Source organism: Plectropomus leopardus, chromosome 22, assembly GCF_008729295.1.
Source record: "Plectropomus leopardus isolate mb chromosome 22, YSFRI_Pleo_2.0, whole genome shotgun sequence".
Lineage (NCBI taxonomy): Eukaryota > Metazoa > Chordata > Actinopteri > Perciformes > Serranidae > Plectropomus > Plectropomus leopardus.
The window spans coordinates 3304413-3326432 of NC_056484.1; the positions used below are offsets into that span (position 1 = coordinate 3304413).

Consider the following 22020-nt stretch of genomic DNA (forward strand, 5'->3'; position numbering starts at 1 on the left):
GCTGATTGTGTGTGTGTGTGTGTGTGTGCGTGTGAGTGTGTGTGTGTGTGAGAGAGAGAGAGAGAGAGAGAGAGAGAGAGAGAAAGTGTCTTTGTGTGTGTGTGTGTGTGTGTGTTCAATTGGGTTCCTGTCCTGTCAATCACATTGATATAAATATCAGATTAAATATATGGTTGCTAGGCAGCGATATTGATCCACGGTTGCCCGCGGCGACATGTGACTGTTATGGGATTGGTAAATTCTCTATCTGATTGAGTTACAGTGACTCCTGCTACACACACACACACAGACAGTTTGTCATTAAATGGATGAATTGATCTGGGTGTGTAACGCTGATTGTTTTGCAGTCTGTAATTAAAATCCACTTTAATTAAAATATGAGTCAATTTGATTAGAAGGAGTCGATTAGAAACTGTCCTAATGGAGCTGAAGAGAAGGTCTCACTTTAAAGACTCTCTGATTAGAATCGTTAGTGCTTAGATACAGTAACAGTAAAATTAGATTACATGTGTATTATGTGCGTGTGTGTGTGTGTGTGTGTGTGTGTGTAGCATCTCGTGGTCACTAACAGAAAGCATCAGGAGGCAGTTTGTTCCTAATGAGCTCTTAGAGTCAGCTCTTTCTTCACTCAGTGTTATTTACATGGTAGAAGCGCTTTGTGGTTTATACATTCTTCACTAAATTTAAAATGCTTTGTTAGGTTTGCTTTTGTAAGGATTTTTTAAATGTAGTTGTTATTGTGTATTATGCAGGAATTGTTTACTTTTGTTTTCAGCCCAATCACCACAGGAAAAATCTGTCATTGTACTTTTCTGCAAACCACAAATACATTATATTTGTATGTTTCATAATGTCACATCAACGTTTCTAAAGTAACGTACTATGTGAGCTGACTTTATCGTGTGGAGGTGGAGAACATGGTGGTTGACACCTAGGAGAGATGCCCCCGCCAAGCTGCAGACTTTTGTTTAAGACCAAGTAACAACAAAACTGGCTGTTTTTAGCAAATTCTTGCTGTGTTTCCAGCAACTTTTTTGCCACTAAATTTGAATGTTTTTTTTGTTTTGGATTGTTTGTGTGTTGCTGTGTTTCCTACCATAATACTGACTTAAAAAACAGGATTTTAGGATAAAACATGATCCTTTCCTTACCATAACCAAGTGGTATTTATGCCTAAAATTGAGCAAATGATAACCACAGCATTGCTGAAATGAAAAATTTCAGCAAATGTAATAATGTGCAAATAGGCGGGTTTCCGTTACAGATTGGTTCAAGACTTTAGCAATAATTTCCAAACTGATAAAACACAATTGTGAGACGATTGCATTTCTATTGAGTTTATAATGGAAAGGCATGGAGCGGCCACATATGAGGGAGCTGATAGTCCACGATTTCACAGAGGAATTGTGGATTCAAAACATTTGGATGATCTGCTCAACTTTCTCAGAGTTATGTGATGCAATAACAGCTCTTGTAGCTCCTGCTGCATCATGAGGGAGCCAGTTCCTACTGACAAGCACATAGATATAGCATCATGTGACCTAGAAAAACCCCCAAAAAAGTGTTTCCATTGCAGTTTTGCAAAACACGGCTTTAAATTTGCACAATTTTAGGGTTAGAGGACGCCTAATGTAACATCCCTGGTATACAGAAAGTGTCAGCATTTATTCTGGTGACTGGGTTGCTGGGTTGTTGCTTACAGTTCGGCACCTGGTAGCTCACCTGGTAGAGTGTGCTGCCCATAAAGGTCGCGGTCTTTCCTGGGTTTGACTCCAACCCATGACCCTATCATTTTCCACATTTCCTATATATCTGGAGCTGTTCTGTCGGTAAAGATGAAAAGTGCCCCCAGCCAAAAAAAGAAACTCTTTAAGGTCTCAACCTCTCTGTGTGCTGTACTTGGGAACATCCCAAACACAGCAAAATAAGAATAAAATAATAAAATCCAGGCCGAGAGCACAGTCTCTGCAGGTAAATACACCAGCACACACTGAGGGTCATAAGTGATGACTGAGAGGGATTAACTCTGTGTGAGTCCACACAGAAAAAATCCTGCGTAGTTTAGCTTTAAGAAACGGTGAAATGAAACACCATATTTATGCAGATTAAAACTTGAGTTAAAAAGATGGAAACGTTCCCTTCAGTTAAAGTGTTTTTGTGACTGCGTGGGACTGATTTACAGCTCAAAATGAACTGATCATACGATTCTGCGTCTCCTCTGGTTCTCCGAAAATGAGACCTCAGAGCTTCTAACATCATTTGCAAATAAGTTTTCTTCAACATTTCAACTATAAAACATCAATTACGCTGGCAGCACAACACACTCGTCTCATTTTCTTTGGTCCAGTTACTCTAATGTTTGTTTGAAATTTAAAATCTTCAGTCAGCAGAGCTGAGTTACTCCCACGTCACTCTGTCTGTCTTACAGCAATTTAAAAACCACTTATCTCCTTAATGTCAGCTCCTGTAAGAAAAACAGCCTCGTTTAAGCTCAGCGGCGATGCAGTTTTGAGATAATCAACTGTTTTTTAAAAGGTTTTATGGGGCTGATAGTTTGGGGGGAATTAACTAAAGCAGTTAAAGTGTCTTTATGTGTCTTTCATGTGTGAAAATGTGAAAAAAAATCACCAAAGTGACCAGCAGTTTTAACCTCTCGCTCTCTGAAGCAGACAATAACCCTCAGCTACTTCCACTTGACTGATGTTCACTTACCGCTGCAGCTATTACACTCTCACTTCCTGTCTCTTCCTCTCTCTTTATAACACTGTCAGTGTCGCTCGCTCCATTTCCAGCTGACTGATGTTGAGCTATCACTGCTGACCGTCACTCTCTCTCTCTAATGCCTCTCCGTCTGATGACTGAGGCAATAAAACCAAATCCAATTCCACCGACCATTACTGGCATCACTCTCCCTCTCTGTAGTTTACAGTGGCAGGTTCCTCTGACGGTCGCCGTTGGAAACGCATCCAGCGTTTGTTCAGAGAGCCTCATCTGGATCAACAACAGGACAGGTACTGCACTGCTTCAGCTTCTCTCAAAGTACCGCCCCGCCATAATCTCCATTAAAGTTAATTTTACGATCTGGACTTAATTACCTCGTTGCCTTGAGATAACAAGCCGTTATCTTGGGATTGTTTTGTTAATGTTAACGGAGCAAACGATCGTATGATCACAAATTAATTATCTCGTTATCTCCAGATATGTAATTTGAAGTTAATGGACTAAAAAAATTCTAACTCAGGTATATTGGTTTAAAAAAAAGCACTGCTGAGTGTTTTTGGGTGTTCACAGTTCTGTCAGCGGAGGGAATAAACCTCATGTTGCTTTTGTTTAAGGAGAATAAAGCTCAGACTAATAGAATAAAGCTCTGCTAAAGCTCTGTCTTTTTTGAGGGGGATATGACCCTTTTTTCCCTCTCCCTGGGTCCCTGTTTGTTTTTAGAGAATAAAGCAATTTCTACCTCTGTTTTTAGAGACTAAAACTCTCCTTGGATCTGAACAGTTTGTTCTGCTTTGGATTTTTAAGGATTAAGCAAATTATGATTTGCTTTATTAAACAATTAAAACTCATTTTGCTTTAGATTTTGAGAAGTACAGCTGGTTTTTGTGCAGTTTTGGAGAATAAAATTAATTCAGGGTTTGTTTAAGGGGGAAATAAAAGTCTCTATCAGTGTTTGAAGACTTAAACTTCTTTGGGTTTTTTTTTAGCTGGTTCTGCTTCAATTTATTGAGACTTAAAGTGATTCTGCATGAATGAATGAAACTTTTATCGTCCCAAGGGGAATTCGTTTTGCACAAATGATTATCAAAGGCAATATAATACATTAAAACATCATAAAACATTTTTAAAAAGCGGCATTCATGGACTATTGATAAGGGCTTTACGTTAATTAACATCCATTTAAGTCAAATCAAGTTAGGGAAATTTTGTGTCTCATTCAGGCTCATTCTGGTTCTGTTTTTAAAAAAAGCTGGTTCTGCTCCAGGTTTTGGAGAATAAAGCTAATTCTGGTTCTGGTTTTTGAGAAGGGAACTCTATTTTGGTAAAATAAAGCTTTGTTTCTGTCGCTCATGCTGCATGTGTTCTTGAAGAAATTTTTTTTTTGATAAATTAAGCTGATTCTACTTTAGTTTTTGGAGAATAAAACCGGTTCTGTTTTTAGGAATAAAGCTTGTTCTGGCTGTGTAAATTAACAGCTGTGGGTTCTAGGACAGCTTCGTCTACTTGCACGGTGAAGAGAGGCACTCTCAGAGTTCAAGACTTGAAGTTTAATTTCCACCAGAGGGAAGGAAGTTGAGGAAGTGGGCCAGACTTGGGTCAGCAGCTATTTTCCTTGTTTTCCTCACCTGGCTGTTATCCAAAGTCTGAAAGATCCTACAATCTGTTCCACTAAAGCTTACAGCCTAAATGTATAACCTCAGAGGCTGTGATGCCACTGTAATCAACACAAACGGTACTTTAAGCAGGATAGGTTTAAATATCCGTGTGGGTTTATATATTTATTTGTTTAAGTTTTAAATTCTCTGCTGCATTCTAGTATGTAAATGTAACACCTGTTTGAATTAGTATAAATAAATGATGAATAAAAATATATATAGAAATGATTTTCCAGATGCAGCTGTACTGTTTTTACAGATTGCTATGTTTTCAACTTGCAAATCATTAACATAATTGGACACCTCAAGATGGTTGTAAACTGCAGAGTTTGTTATCTCTGGATTAATAAAACTTTATAGAAATATTAGGCATTTTTGGAATGGAGGAACTTTTTCATAGTTTTAAGAACCTCTCTTTCTATTGTGTACACACTACAAGAACTAGGCCCGATTGTAGTTCTTTAAAACCCTGTAAACAACAGGCAACACAAAATACAAAAAAATGTTGGATGTTGACTTTAATGATATTTCAAGTTGGATACTTGTAAAACCGTTTGCCTTGACTTTCATGTTCAGAGAAATAAACACCACCTGAAGAGAGTCTGTAAAATACTGCGAGGAGCTCAAAAGGAGAGCGTGGTATCATCTGCATATTGGATGACTTTGAGCTGATATCCTGGCATTCTGGTGGAATCAGTGTTTTTTTTATCTCATATTTAATATATATAATATACAAACTGTTGATGCTGTGACTGACTTATGTTGTCTTTTTTTGTTGCAGAAACACACAGGGTCGGTCAGATGGACGACAGTACCTGGTTGCTAGGCAACATCAACCAGACGGGATACTTCCGTGTGAACTATGACCTCCAAAACTGGAAACTGCTGATTCAACAGCTCCACAGCAATGCTCAAGTATGCCTGTCTGTCATTTGTCTGTGTGTCTTTCTGTCTTTCTCTCTGCTTTCTTCTTTGTCTTTTACACTCCTTATCTGTCTGTCTCTCTCTTCCTCAGATCATCTCTGTTGGAAACAGGGCAGGACTTATTGATGATGCCTTCAACTTGGCCAGGTGAGTCGTCCTTTAACCAGAAAAAAATATTGTTTCACTCTGGTTCACAATCCCCTGTTCAAAGAGTGATTGTTAGCATCACACACACACACAGACACACACACACTGTAACAGACAGTTCGTTATAACAGAAGAAGTGGACGAATGATCTCCGTTCCCCGTCCTCTCTGTCTGTGAGAGGCTCATCTGTCACTCAGCCTGTAAAACATCTGGACACAGAGGGAGAGAGCAGCCAGCCTGATCCATTGTGTCCGTCTGTTTCTGTTTGTTTTTAATTGCCTTACAATAAGGAGTGTCTCTTTGTTGAACGCGATTGATGATGTGTCTGCCTCACTCAGATATGTCTGTTTTGAAGGGCTGAGTGTTGTGAATGGTCAGATATATTTCAGAGTTGTCATCATCTGTTTAGCCAACAGAAAATAGGCGGTGCTGCTGCACGTGCAGTTTGACAGTCAGATGTGCAAACAGAGGTTTCTGTGCTCTATGTGTCTTCTGCAAAGACATGATGGATTTACGTTCACACACGCAGGTGTTGGGACGACCAAGTCACCAGAAAACAGGTTGGCAATGTTCGTTTCTGCAACACACAGATTCATAGGTTATTATGTAATGGATACGTTGAGGCTTTACGTCTCTTTATGGCTCATCATTGCTGTGGTTGCCGTGTGGTTTAGGCACAAAAACCACTTGGTTATGGTTAGGAAAGATCATGTTTTGCTTTTTGTGGCACTAGAGTGGCACAAAACACACTTAAAAAACAGTGTGTTTCCTGTTCTCTGACCACAGGGGGCAGTACTGAGATTTCAAAAGCAATGTTTAGTTTGTGAGTGGAGTTCCTGGAGGTCGAGAAGTGCTAAGTCTGCTCGACACAAATCATGTTGCGTTCACTCCTACAGTACTTATTTAGCATGCAAACAAGTGAAATAGGAAGCAAGCTCCAATGACCGACAAAAATATGTGAATAAGATCTGTTAACGAATGCGAGTCCCTCTCAGCAGAGCGATTTTTGCTGTGGAGCTGTAGTTGGTAGAGATGTTATCCCACAGTGACAGGATCACATCTGGCTCTGTGAGATGACCAATCCACGCATCTGCATTCAGAGCAGACTTCCAACCAAAAGAAATTTAAAAACAACCTGAGCCAGACGGAAACTCTGTGATAAATGAGCGATCGGCGAGTCCACAGCCGCACAGAGGTAGAGGAGTGTGTCGTTTCTCATCGTGATGTTTTCAGCCCCAAGCTTTTTGAGCGCTGTAACCAAAATCTACTCCGACACCAGCCCTATAACTCAATCTCCCCCCGTCTCTCTTTCTTTTTTCTGTATCTCTCTCTCAGCCATCTGTCCTCTGTCATGTTAAATGAGCAGCAGCTAGAGACGACTGCGATGTCGACCTCTGTTCCAGTGCGTGTGTGTGTGTCTTCATGAGTTAGGAGCTCAGCAGGAGGTTTCCATCTGTAGAGAAAAAGAAACTACTGATTCATTAATATTCAAACTGACAGCAGGAGATGCTCTCTCTTCAGCCTGCATGCGTGGCTATGGTAACACTGAACATTACCCGGCTACACTGGAAGGAACAATGTAAAGATTGTGTTTTATGTTGAGGTTTTTGACGTCCTTAGTTCAGAGAAATCTTATTAAAAAGGCTTAGTTCACCCAAATTTCAAACATCACTTTCAACAGTTTTCATTGGCTCTACCCAGTGAAGCAAAATAAACACTTACATTTACAGAAGTGCTAAACTTGAAGGAAAACTTCACCCCCCAAGTGATCATTTGAATTTGTGAAGAAAGCTATTTTTCTCGCATGCCTCCAAGACGAAGAAAGAATTCAACAATAGAAAAAAGTTTTGATGAAATTCTTGAAGTCAGTGCGGTCCACATTTAACAACAGCAAAACTATATCAAAACATCTGTTTACATAAAAAGACTGAGATACTTTTCTGAGACGTCCTGGATGTGTTGAGCTGAATTTAACACCAAGCTGCTAAAATACACAGATGTTTTTTCAGCATTTTTTGTTATTTCAGATTTCCGATCACTGAATTTAAGACAGTTTGAGGATCTTTAATCTGCAAGTTAACTTCAGGACTGCAGGTTCTTCTTCTGCTGGCAGCTTGATTGGCTGAGGCTGAAGCAAACCACCCGGCACTAAATGCTGATTGGTGGTGGCAGGGACTGTGTGTGTCTGTGTGTGTGTGTGTCTGTGTGTCTGTGTGTGTGTATGTGTGATGCTAGTTTAGCAGCAGTTTAGCGGTAATAAATGGCTGTGTCTCTGTGAGTGTGCGCTTAAACTGTGATGGATGTCGCCTCTCTTTCTTTATGTGTGTGTGTGCGTGTGTGCGTGTGTGTGTGTGTGTGTGTGTGTGTGTGTGTGTGTGTGTGTGTGTGTGTGTGTGTGACCGTAGCAGTCCCTCGTTAGCTCTCCACTGAGCCTTGCTAATGGCTAATGGACAAACAATTAACTGGCCCTTAACGATGTTAACGAGTTAATGAGCTCGTTAAGACGACAACACTGGGAGAGAGACACACACGTACATACACACACACATGCATACACACACACACACACACACACACACATAGACTGTAAATGAGAAGGAAAATTGAAAATCTATAATCTCGTCACTTTGCTGCGTCTGTGTGAACGGAGCCACATCCCCGAGAGGCTGATCGCTGACGGGACTGAGAGTGCGGCGTTTGCTCAGATTGTGGTGCTACAGAGGAAACGTGATGCAGAAGGGTTCCTCCTCAGAGGAGCATGAACGTATAGGAAAACATCCCCCAACCCAGTGTGCATAAGTATGCTTTCAAACAAAAAGACTGCTGTCCTAAAGAAACCAGAGCTTTGATTCTCTGTCCAAATTTTGAATCTGGGTCGAAGTGTCAGAGCGTTCTTTTTCTATGTGAAACGATGTGGCTCACACAGAAAAAATCTCTCAAATTTCTCTTAATTTTCTAGTAAGAGAAAATATAAAAGAAGTCCATCTTAGATGCACCAAACATTCTTAACCACCGTAATCTGCTCAAAGATGAATCCCACTTGACCATAAGTCACCTGTTAGCACAGGTAACTCCCCCTAAACACTATATAAGGGCAGTTTTTGTGCCGTGTGCAAAGACTCTTAACCAGGAATAAGACAGGTGACACCAAAAAAGGCTGTAAGAGGAAGAATTTCTAGTCCTACTGTCATAGAAATTTAAACCAAGTAAATGTGATTTAAGGGAAATAAATTGAAGTAATAAATCATTTTCATGAAATTCTTTTGTAACTATACACTTTTTTTTGGTGCTTAGAGTTATTTTTTGTTAAGTTGCGTACTTTTTTCCCATGTTTTTCAATGAAGTGAAGCCAATTTGCCCAGGTCACAAAGGGTTAAAGAGCTTGTAGATATAATATTTGACTTCAGATTGAGCCCAGCTAGCTGTCTCCCTGTTTCTGGTCCTTATGCTAAGCTAAGCTAACCATCTTCTCGTAGCTTTTATATTTATTAAACAAGACAATCTCCTGAAAAAAAAGAAAACATTAATATTTATCCAAAATATTCAGCTATTTCTTCAAGACAATGCCAGAATTCAGGGGTTGAATTTCTGTATTTTTAAGTTTTTATTTCTTTTTTTCTTCAGAGTTTCAGCTCTTTTTTTCAGATTATTGTAAGTGCCTATTAAATGACTTTTTGTAACAATAGAAAATACAGAAACACAAACAAACGGGGAACATTGTACTTGTTATGCATCACAGATCGCTGCAGCTCCAGGATGCTTCTGGTATTGATGCCTCTTAATACTTTTGGAAAAAAGGGAACATTTGCAGGGACAGAGACACAAAGAAATACAAAAGGGAGAAAATAAGAAGACCTCCACAGAAAATAAAAAATAAAAATAAAAAAAAGCTGTTGCCTTGACGACGAATCGCATGCAAAGAGTGCAAAGTGTAACGGTGTATGTCAGCAAGTTGAAAAATGTAAAAACAATAGATGGACGTAAACAAATCAACGAGACTGGATGCTGCTGCCGTGACAACCACTATCTCTCTCTCTGTGTTTATGTTTATCACTTGTAAGCTAAACAGGAAGTTTTGTGAAAACTGGATGGATTATGGTAATGGTCTCCAAGTCCAGGTGCATGATGGGAATGGAGATGAGTGTGTGGAGGTTGGATACGAGGAAGATTATGGAAATATGACGGTCTGGAGTTGAGAGTTTCGCAGGCTCCTCAAAGACTTAGAGAGTCTTATCTCAAACAGATTAGCTCTCTGTTGAGGCCTGGCTCTCTCTCAACCTGTCTGTCTGCAAATTAATAAAAACAGTCCATAAAACAATTTTGAGAAAAGAACATGAAATCGCCCCCTCCTCTGCGCGTCTGCCGCTCACTTTGATCGACAGCTCTTCAGTAAAGGTCAGCGCTCGGCCTCAGTGGCTCTGAAATCATAAATCTCTCCGTTCTCCGCGGTCGCTTCAGTCTGAACACCAATAATCCGAATAAAGCCAATAAAACTAGCGAAGAGTTCACCCAGTGTCCTCGGCCACTTGTCTCGTTAATATTCATGAGCGGTGGGTGGGGCTGAAGGTCGGTGCAGGAACTCCCCAAAACATCATGAATGTTAATGAAGGCACAAAGGAGGCTGGTTAATATTCATGAGGAGGTTGATGTAACCCGGGCAGCTAAAAAGCTCCGGTGGCATTTAGAGGCCAAGTTTTTCTTAATGTGTTCATACTGTAGTTTATTAATACACACACACACACACACACACACACACACATACACACACACAGACTGAGATCAGATGTACATCTGGATCAGGCTTCAACTTGAATAAATGTCCCAGAATGCACCTCTCTGTCTCCTGGACTGCACTAATACAAAAGTTTAGAGTCCAGAAAGAGTCAGAAAAGATTTCAGGACAGAAAGGGTCCAAAATCCAGAGAATGAACGCCACTCATAAAAATGAGCTTATCGCAAAAACTAAATAACGTACGTAGTTCAAATAACTTACCGAGTGTTGAGAAATACTTGTAGAAATACTACAGACACTTGTATCATATTATTTTCTACTTTCATTGAGTTAATTGTTTAACCATATCAGTCCTTATCATAAATATTCATTAACTTTCAGAATTTTGACCCTTTAAAAGCCAGATTTTTGTCATGATGCTACTGTGTTTTTAGATGAAAAAAAAAGATTTCAGTTTACTTCAGGCAAAGTAGTTTTTGGGATTTTTTTTTTTTAAATGATCACGTCCTGAGATATACGTCATACGTTATACGTCAATGATTTGCAGCAACATTGATCGTGACAGTGTCTATCTTTTCTCCATATGCCGGTTATGTTTAAAAACATTACATAATTAGGTGAAAAATAGAAAAAAAATGTTTTTTTGCTGTGTATTTTAGTCTTACTGTAGGAGCTGAGCTGGAAAATCCAAGCTTAAACAAAAATACACAATCCGGCCAAAATGTATTCCATATTCATGAACACAGCCAAAATGATCAAACATGAAGACGAAAGGCATGTAAAATGTGCAGAACAGTCCTTAAGGGTTAATAACATAATTTCAATACTTTAATCAATTATTATGGTTTATTGACTTAAATATCTTTTCATTTAGGTTGTACAGATTTTAAGAATATGAAACATTTGAAGATATTTTAAGAAATGACATTACAATAAGCAAATATACCAATGTAGGGCAAGGGTTAGTAAATTCAAGGAGCCAATGAGGCCAAATGGGTCCAAAAATCCTTATTTATTCTTTCACTTCATGTAAGTTGTTCCTTTTTGGCTACGACCAAATTCCAGCTGTGCTGATGTTCAGCAGGCCTGCAGCGCTCCCTCTCATGTAATATTGATTCATTCGTTTTGCACAGTATTGTTTCAGTCAGTCTTTCTTAAATGTGGGGTTAAGTTTCTGGTCCCCGACCACATGACCACGTAACTGATTCCAGCTGGGTTCATGTGTTGCACTCGTTGCCTCTCGCCATGTTTCTTGTCCTCATCTACACTTCACCAGTCAACTGAGAAAATACCGTAAAAGGAGAGGAAATTGTGGTGCACGCCGGCATGATTGGGCCCAGATGAAGCTGTCTGACAGCGTGCTGATACGAAGTCCGTTAAATGGTTTCTCTCTCTCTCGCTCTCTCAGGGCCGGCTACCTCCCACAGGGTGTCCCCTTGCAGCTGATTGGCTACCTGCCGGAGGAGTCGTCCTTCCTGCCGTGGCACTCCGCCAGCCGAGCGCTCTACCAGCTGGACAAACTGCTGGACCGCACGGACGAGTACAGCTTGTTCAGTGTAAACACGCAATCGATCAATTACTACCTCAATCAGGCCTTCAGTCAATCAATCAATCAGTCCGGAGCAGCAGAGTAAACTGTCTCTGCGGTGCTGACAGCTGAGTGTCTGTTCATTAACTCTTTATTTTGTCTGCGTGTGTCTGTGTGTCTGTTTATGTGTTTTATCAGGACTATGTGCTGAAGCAGGTAGCATCGCGGTACCATCAGATGGGTTGGCCAACAAACGGCCCCGGCAGCGAGGGCAACGTGCTGCAGGCGTCCTATCAGACCGAGTATGCAATACACACACACACACACACACCCTTATTAATATGATCACACTAATAACATGCAGGGCTCTATTTTAATCTTCGGTGGGTCATGAGTGTACAGACTGTGTGGGCGTCTCTAAATGCACCTGTAAGTGCTGCAGCGTCAAGTACAATAACAGCTGAAAATAGATCTATAATATTTCAAAACCTTTTAAGTATCTGACCTTTAACTGCACTCCAAATTTAAAGTATAATTCAAGTGTATTTTTGCACCATGTTCACCTCACACATGTATATAGCTGCTCAGTGGAAATGTTTCTACTTTTTATTTAAGTTATGGTTTATGAGTACTGCATATTTTCACCCTTTGCCTCTCTCTTTTTTGCTCTAAACTGCTGTAACAGTGAAATTTCCCAAACGGATTAATAGAGTGTCTGTCTAGATCAGTGCTTCTCAGCCTGGGACTCCTTTTCTATCATTGAGTATACTGACGACCCCTAACTTAACAGCATATATTATAGATATTTAATGTTATATAAAATGCAAAATAGTGAAAACAATAAGTGCAGTAAGTTTGTGTAAAAGTAAACGATTTGGATGAAGTTTGAGAAGATTATTTTCTGTGAATTCAAGTCGCCACAGATCACATTTGAGTGGACTTCTGCGTCTATATATTACGCTCTAGGTATCTTTTGGTGTCTGCTGTTGACACTCTGGGATGCTGCTACCAACAAACATAATGGTTTGGCTCTACATTCAGACAGGAAGCGAACAGGTACTTTCTGGGTGAAAGTCCGGGGACTGTTGGATCCATTCACCACCCCTTCTGCCCACCCTACAGGCACCCAGTTAATACCTGTAGCATTTCAACCCGACACCGTCCGGTGGCATATCATACGGCCACAACAGGTTCCGTACGGCTGACCAGCAGCATTGTATGCAGATATAACTGGCAAAGCGGCAGTATATGACCACTTCAGAATGACATTGGGCTATAATATTGCATTAGCGGTCTTCTCTTTTTTTAAAAAAAATGTGACTATGTTTCTTTTAGTGTCTGATGACGGACAAAAGATTTGTATCCACGTAATGTTCTTCCTCCTTTCAGGGAGCTACAGCGGGAGCTCATCATGTTGGCATGTAGCTTTGGGAACAAACAGTGCCACCGTCAGGCTGTCGCCTACATCTCTGACTGGATCTCCAGCAACAAGAACAGGTACACACACACACACACACATTAGAGCTCTGCACAGGACTGTTTTACTAATCCTGCTCCCACAGTGCGTGAGTGCATTACTCCTGCCGTTCCTGCAGCGTGTGTGTGGCTTGTGGCCCAGAGGGGTTTTGCGAGGGCTGATTACATATGTGCAGCATATGACAGTTAGTCACAGTTGGCAGGAGGTTAATGTAACGACATATGTATTTCAATAAGAAGAGACCAGGTGAATAAAATGAAGATGGTTCTTTAATACAGATCGCAGGTGCACAGATGACGTGATGAATAAGATTTGACAGAGAGTCTTTGGCGCTCCAGAGGGAGATTTGTAATTGAACAACATTGAAGCAACAGCAGGATAAATCTGTACGTACCTATGAACTTTATATTTTTGGAGCTGGACCATTCACTAGGAGTTCTGCTAGAAAATGTATACCGTTCACTTTTCATTGCATCACACTCTCGGAGCGCAGACCGTTAATTTGGCACCGATAGAGCAGCAGAAAAAATTAACTTTATCGTTAATTCTGCTGGGTTTAAAAGTTTGCTTTCACTCACCTCTGCAGCAGCTTCTCCTCTTATCCATCCACGTGATCTGATCAGTTCTGTACAGGTCGACAGATCAATTATTCGAACGGCGACACAAACTCTACAAACTGCTGCTGAGGAAACAAAGACCTCATCAGGTCTGCTGTGCATTCACAGAACTGCAAAAACATCCAAAATCACGAAATAACACAAAAAGGAAGGTTTGCGGGACAGCTACCCAAAAGATCCGCTCGCAAGTGGTCAGTCGAGACGCATGTTAATACCAGGTATAAACTGCATATAGATGTAAAATATTGACTTGAATGAATTAAAAATAAAAGTCCAGAATTTGCTGGGCCTCTGCATCTCCACCAACTGAAGCCAAACAAACAATTAACTTCAAATTGCTCCCAGTTTGTGTAAACAAGGTTTGATAAATATGAGTTGCTTTAGGCAAAAATTTCTGCAAAATGTGTTTCTAAATTTTTCTAAAGTCTAAGAATCTCAAAGTGCATTAAACATGTCTGACAGTTGAGGTTCCCATGCAACACACGTTCAGCTCCTAATTTTAAACTCCAAAGGTAAATGAGAACACAAGAAGCACTGCAGCAGCACCTCCTCCACATCGATCCATTTGTTTTATTTTACTTTCATTCTTTCTCTTTTCTCTCTCTCTCTTCTTGTCTGCCTTTAACTTTTTCTCTTTCATATCCTCCTGGCTCATTCGCTCCCTCTGGGTCCTTAACGAGATCTGCAAAATTAGATTTCAAACAGCAAATTAAATAGAAACAGATGCTGGTGTTTCTGTACAGGACAGCAGGGAGCTGATGATAAGAGGGGTGCTTAAATTTTAAAAAAGGTTAAAATTAAACAAAGTTTCACACTCCATCCGGCACATTTTATGAATGGACTATCAGGAGCAGGTCGCGTCCTCGCTTAATGTCAGAGTCTTGTTTACACATCGTTTTCTCAAAGTTCAGCGTCCGCAGCAGAACATTTCACTGCCTCTTCGCCCTTTACACCAAATGTGTTTTTCAGTCCGCTCATTTCCAAAGTTAAGTTGTTGTTTGCTGAGCGGGCGGCGAGGGAGCAGTTCACATGACGACCATATGGCAGCACTTTCTGGAAAAGCTCCATTTTTCTGTCCTCACGACAACACGAGTGTGGCCTTTTAAAATTTGGGAAGCAATTTTGGAAACACTCCATTTTCAGACTTGGGAAGGTGCCGGATGAATCTGCATTCATGAAGGGCTCATCTCTCCAGGGGTGATTTTTTTTTTTTTCATGCTCATTCAGTGATTTTAATGTGGAGAGCACATGTATGTGACTTTCCACCCCGTGCCTGACTATTAATTACAAATCTGCTCTTTGTAAGAGAGCTACAATAATTACCAGCCCAGTCCCCACGAGGAAATTTTGGCAAAACACAAATACATTACATTTGTACATTTCATACGTATCATATCAGCATTTCTAAAGTGGCGTAGTGTATGAACTGACTTTGATATCTGGACGTGGGGAATGATGAATGGTGTTTCCCCTACAAAATACCCCTGCCGAGCCATTTTTTTGTGAGAAATTGCTGCATTTTCAAACGGGTTTTTGATGCCAAACATGGGTGTTTTTTAGAGAACCTTTGCTGTTTTTCTGTTTGGATAATGCCACAAAGTTTTTTTACAGAGGCATCACTGCGTTTTCTGATGAGATAAAGCCATGAAAAGAGTTTTTTTTTACAGAGGCATCACTGCGTTTCCACACTGGAATAGTGCAGCGAAAAGCATTTTTTACCAAGACGTTGCTGTGCTTCCCGCCGCTATAATGCCATGAAAGCAATTGTTTTTGCTGAGACATATTTGCACGTCTTTCCGAGATAGTGCCACAAGAAGCTGTTGTTTTTTTGATAGAGACACAGCTGGATGTTGAATTTTACAGACGACACTGTGTTTTCCACTGGGATAGTGCCACAAAAAGTGGTTGTTTTTTGCTGAGACATTGCTGCCTTTCCTTCAGGAATTGTGACACCAAAACTGCATATTTTCAGCTAAAACCCAATTGTCTCCTAACCATAACCAAGTGATTTTTGTGCCTAAACCTAACCGCCCACTGACCACAGCGTAATTGAAACATTAAATTTTAATGTGCCTGCTACACAGTAGAGTACATGTGTGCTGCATCCATGGTTTGCAGAAATGTACGCTGCCAACGTTTGTTCTGTCGACTGGGTTTTAAAAGTCTTGATCTGGCTTTGCAATCACACAGAAAACACAGTCTGAACCTTATCTAGCACTTATGTAATTCTCAGTACATTAATTCGGTGCTGTGCAACAATTGTGTACGACACTACAGCACCAAAAGAGAAAAAGCTTTTGATATGGGTCTAACAGCAGACCTGCGTCACACCTGCTTCTCCTGCATGAACAGGGTGTCAGAAAACCACCTGCTGTAATGTGACTCTGGCTGAAATCCAGTCCAGGACAATGAGTGTAATTACTGCGGAGCAGTGTTAATATTTTAGTGCCGACATCCCTCTGGAATTTGAATCATGTCCCACTGGGGTTTTATTGTAAATGAAGCGTCTAAATGGATCAAAAAAGAGAGAGAGAGAGCGGTTTTAAAATTTATCTTTAGTGTAGCTGCAGCCGTTGATGGATTAACGTGGTAGGGGGTCCTGAGGCAACAATAAAGTGCTGGGCCCCTGTTAACCCCCACTGCTTCTTTGTGTTCACTGTTTCTAAGCTGGTTTACTCCCTGGGCCCCTGTTTGTGTGTGGTAATTTGCTGTATGGTGATAGTTAAATTGACAAACAGACCTAAGACCTGCCGCAATTTACCTTTCCCTAAATCCCGCCTTTCAGTGCAGACCGGCCAATCATACTCTTGCATCAACTCTGAAAACTACACGTTTTGCCCCATAGACTCTGATGCAATAGTTTGAGATTTTCTTCATTTTCCGGATTTTGTGAATTTTGAACTAAATTTTGTGTCTTGGACTCCTGTAATAATAATACTTTTGGATAATTTGGGGAATTTGACTCCCTGGATTAAATCTGAGGTCACAAATCTTGGTGTTATCCTTGATTCAGATCTAAGCTTTAAGTCCCACATTAACAAGATGACGAGAACATCTTCTTTCCACCTTAGAAACACAGCTAAAGGCCCTTCATAAATCAAAAAGATGCAAAAAACTGCCTTTATTTCAAGCCAACTGGATTACTGTAACACACTTTTTACACGTGTCCTGAAAAATCCATCTCAACTTCATATAAATATGTGTTAGCATGTGTTTCCATTTACATCCTTTACAATGGAGCAATGCAGACACACCATCCTCGTCTCTCTCCACAAAATTGGTATTCAGTATTTGATTTGAGCTCGCCACAGTGTGACTGACTCGCAGGCAATTAGCTTGTGCTTGTTTGGTGTACGGCTAAAAGTTAGCGGGTGGAACTTGCACTTGTAAACTTCGGTTACAAATAATGTGCATCGATCTACTTACTGTGTATTCTGCACTGGACTGTGACACGAATACACTAACCGTGACAGCCCGGGTCGGCGTGTACTGAAAGTTTAGTCACTTCATGTCTGGTGTTGTGCGGTCACAGGAGCAGCACAGCAGTCTTCCTCAGTCAGAATTTAGCTACCTGACAGAGCTCACGTCGCTCTGTCAGGTGCTTTAAGTGTTTTATCACTGGGGTGAGGCGATTTTCAAAATTCAGAGTGACATTTAGACTGCAGAGTCAGACAGACAGGCAGACAAATGGACAGACAGACAGAGCAGATGGTGGAGGGACATGTTTACTGTCAGGATGGGAGTTTGATGCAGAAAAAAGAATCGAGTGGGAGGGAGAGATATTTCAGGAGAAAGATAGAGCTTTAGGATATAAAACATCCTCTACAGACTGTTAAAAACACACACACACACACACACACACACACAGTGAGTGTGTTAGTTAATGGGATCAGAGCCATCTGGAGGTTCCCAGAGACTCTGCTCTCCATTTTATCGTCTGCAGAGGAGAAACTCTACATTATTACTGTTATTTTTATTAGAAATAGCAGCAGTGGCTGCAGAAGTACAGGCGATAAAATAGTAATAGTAGCAGAGCAGGACGGAGTAGCTGTTGCTGTAGAGTCAGTACTACTTCATGTTTAACATGGTAAATAAAGCTGGTGGAAGCTCCAACACACACACACACACACACACACACACACACACACACACACACACGTATTCATAAATATACACACTGGAGTGCTTGACAGATGTCGTCTAAGAAGGACTTTAACACCAAAGTCAGCTCTGTGTGTGTGTGTGTGTGTGTGTGTGTGTGTGTGTGTGTGTGTGCGCGCGCGCATGCGTGTGTCTGTGCGTGCGTGCGTGTGTGTTGAAGCTTGCTCTTAAGTGGAGCATCTCTAAAATGATTTCCCAGGTCGGTGAATGATGTAATTGTCCCTGCATCACTCACTCTGCACTCACTCAGGGTACACACACACACACACACACTGAATACACACACCCATAATACACACATTCACTCAATACACACACACACACACACACACACACACACACACACACACACACACACACACACATACATACACACACGATGTTCAGTTTATAACGTTTTGCTGCCAGCTGAGCTCACTGTATTGTGATGACTTTTTAGTTTTGGTTTACTGACAATTTAGGTCAAATACGCGCACACACACACACACACACACACACACACACACACACACACACACACACACACACACACATTATAGTGTGAAGGAAATGTTCACCTTTTTGCTTTACTGATGATTCAGGCCAGTAACCAGCTGGGGCATCTAGTTTGTGTGTTTCAGTACTTTAACATATTGAACAGCGGTTACCTGTACTCCATATCTGAGTGTGTGTGTATGTGTGTGTATGTGTGTGTATGTGTGCGCTCCTGTTGTTTATCATCATTGAGGCTCCACCTTGATGTGCAGTAGCTCTAATTTTTATTGCTAAGCCTCCACCAGCAGCCTCCTTCCGCAACAGGAAGGAAAAAACTGAGACATGGTTGTCATGAAGTCAAAACAATGACATCCAGTGTCTTTTCCCAACATGAGGTGAAGGAAATGTGTTTAGGAGAATTCATTAGACCACAGGAAAACCACAGCGCTAAACAATTTCGACTGCATTTATACGAGGCTACGTGATGTGTAGATGTGGATCTCTTGGGTGAATCTACAATGTTTCAAAGACTGACTAAAAGTGCATCTTAGATACTTTGCCGTAGAAACTTCCAGGTCGTTTCAGGCCAACAGAGAGTGCACTTTAAAGCCAAATGTGGAATTTGAAGTCCTGACTCAGTCATGTGATGCCCTGCGAGACTTACTCGTGAAAGAGAGAACTGTTAATCCATGTATCCACTGCAGCCCAAAAAAGCATTTTCCCCACTGACCGCCATTGTAATAGAAAAGTATATAAAACAGGTGACAGGACACCTCGCACGGCAAACAAGGTCAGAAATGAATCTTTCTATGAGGTTTTATATGAATAAAACTCTCTTCAAGAGCTGTAAAAATCTGTCACATCATCACCATGTAAAGTCCATGACCCGAGCGGGAGCTCGAGGACAGAGACAGCAGAAGAAACACTTTTGTGTGCATATTCAGCACGCCACGTACCACAGAAGTAAACCCGTAAGCTTAAAAACTTTTTTAGCGTTAAGTTGGGAAACTCGTTGGCGTCCAGTTTCTAGCTGTTATTAAAATCTATGCTTCATGTACTACTGAGTAACTTCAAAAGCAATGAATACCTACAATGCTGTATCCAGGTTTCTTAATAAATCCATGGTCATTTAACTCTGTTAGGAACCTTCTTAAGCAAAAAAAAAAAAGCTAATTTGACCGCAGTTGCATTCAATATTTTACCTGACTGACCCCAGCTGCAAGAGGCAAAACCCTGCAAAGAAACAAAGAAGAGAGACTTAATCTTTACAAGGAGTTACTGGGTTATTTCAGTCGATAACTTAAGGTTGTAATTACCAATACCCAACGCTGCTCAGAACACACATGTATTATCAGACAGTCCGGTTAATAAATCTGTCTGGATTATGATTTATTTTGACCTCAAACATGGAAAATATCAAGGACAGCCGAGACAGAGTTTATATTGTCAGCGGTTAAATGTAATATTTGTACTCCAGTGGTATCCTTACACAAAGAGTGTGCACATACCAATTAGTGTTACAGAGACTTTTTGGGAGTCCCAGTTGGTGGGAAAGTGTCTCTGTCTTTGCATTTTATGACCATGAGTCCACAGGAGACGAGAAAGGATGTTTCACTGGAGCTCTCTAATGGAATCAAAATTCTTCACTTAGCATCCAGAGAGAGACCCGCTTAATCCCGTGGACGTGTCTTATCAGTCGTTTAGCTTTATTACTTTTCCTGGTTCACTCTTGTTCTCACTACCTGTCTTTGTTACTGCACAGAAACCACATCAAATACTATTAAAGCTGCAAGCCGAATATATAGAGGCCGGAGTAGATTGCAAACAGCTGCTCCATTGTTTTGCAGGCTCGTGAAACATCCTGGTACAGACTATTTACTGGAGTTTACAGCCAGTTTCAATCCCATACTGTTGCTTAAACGGCATTAGAAAATTTGCATGCACAGCCGTTGTTGGCCGTTCTGTTCTCGTCTCCTGTCCCATTTTAAATACCCAGTAGTCCACTAACATTTTCATCTCGTCCCGTCTCATCAATGAAAATGAAACATAGATTCTGTCATAGTTTTCACTATCAAGATTTATTTTTAGCTTGTCTCATTTTGGTCATGGAAAAAGAGATTGTCTTTCAATATCAACATCACAAATCTTTAATGTAATGTACTCATCAATTTCTTTGTGATTCCCCAAAACTACGGACATAGTTTTATTAATATCAGTTGAGTGTTATTTTTGTGCCTGAGTATTGCCAAATTTGGAAGGAAGGAAGGAAGAAAGAAAGACACACTTGGACCCTTAAATATCTCTAAAATGTGAAACACACCTGCTGTTTCTGAGATGTCTTGATTGCTTTGGTCTGACGGCTTCATGTTGTGTCTCTGCAGGATTCCTCCCAACATCAGAGACATAGTTTACTGCACCGGGGTCAGTCTGATGGACGAGGACGTGTGGGAGTTCATCTGGATGAAGTTTCACTCGACCAACGCCGTTTCAGAGAAGAAGATCCTGCTGGAGGCTCTGACCTGCTCAGACAACACCTTCCTCCTCAACAGGTACGAATACTGACACCACAAACAAGAAGGTAAAAGGTAATTTTCAAAGGATGTATAAGACAGAGCGCTTTGAAAGCTCCCGTCATCAATATTATTGATGTAGACATTAAGTTAGAGGCCAGTGTTTAAACTCTCTCTCTTGTTTGGTTAAACCACAGTTGCAAGAAAAAAATAAATTGGTCAATATCCATATTTTATAAGCTTTATCACTCACTTGATTTTTACAGATGTATAATGGTACACAAGCGGCGGCCTGCCTCGTTATGTGGAGGATTAAAGTCACCCTGTGACATTTAATATGAGATGTTCCGCTTTGTTCACCAGCTCGTCTCTAACGGTGTCTGTCGGCCGTTTGCTGCTGAGCAGGTATGGCGGAGAACAGTGGCTTTATCGAAGCTTGTTTGCTGAAAACAGCTGCCCGCTGCTAGAAACGAGATTAATGAGAGCCGCGAGACTGAAGTAAAACAGTAAAGGTGCAGGCTGTAAAACCAGAACAATAAGTGGATAGACACTAAAACACTACGCAGAGCTGCAGGGCAACTTCAGAGTTTGGTTATAATTCTCCGTGGGTACAAACAACCCCCTTTTTTATATCACATGGAAGTAAGTTAAATTACTTAAAGGAACATTTCGCCCATTTTCAACCAGCTTTGTATCAAAACCACGTAAGTAGTATGTGTAGAAAACCACCAAGTGATGCTCTTGCGACTGCGTTCAAACTACAGGCTTTACTTCTGCATTTTTTATTACCAGCCAGCCATGTCGCTGCCACCTGGCATGCAAAGGTCAAGGTCACTGTGACCTTTCCTGTCATATCCTTGTGAACACGATATCTAAAGAACGCCTCAAGAGAATTTCTTCAAATTTAGGATAAAGGTCCACTTAGACTCATAGATGAAGGGATTTGATTTTGGTGGTCAAAGGTCAAGGTTACCCTGACCTTGTCTGTCACATCCTTGTGAACGCGATATCTCAAAAACGCCTCAAGGGAAATTCTACAAATTTAAGACAAATCTCAACTCAGTCTCAAGGATG

At 40.8% G+C, this 22020-nt stretch overlaps 1 protein-coding gene across 1 annotated transcript in view; it reads left to right on the plus strand.

Annotated features, from left to right (window-relative positions):
- LOC121961419 (thyrotropin-releasing hormone-degrading ectoenzyme-like) overlaps positions 1-22020 on the plus strand; it is a 185468-nt gene that overhangs the window by 155184 nt on the left and 8264 nt on the right. The window contains exons 12-18 of the mRNA XM_042511407.1: positions 2923-3011; positions 5158-5291; positions 5392-5447; positions 11588-11735; positions 11906-12009; positions 13097-13204; positions 20818-20985. Of these exons, the coding sequence (XP_042367341.1) occupies positions 2923-3011; positions 5158-5291; positions 5392-5447; positions 11588-11735; positions 11906-12009; positions 13097-13204; positions 20818-20985 (807 nt within the window). The remainder of the gene's footprint in view (positions 1-2922; positions 3012-5157; positions 5292-5391; positions 5448-11587; positions 11736-11905; positions 12010-13096; positions 13205-20817; positions 20986-22020) is intronic.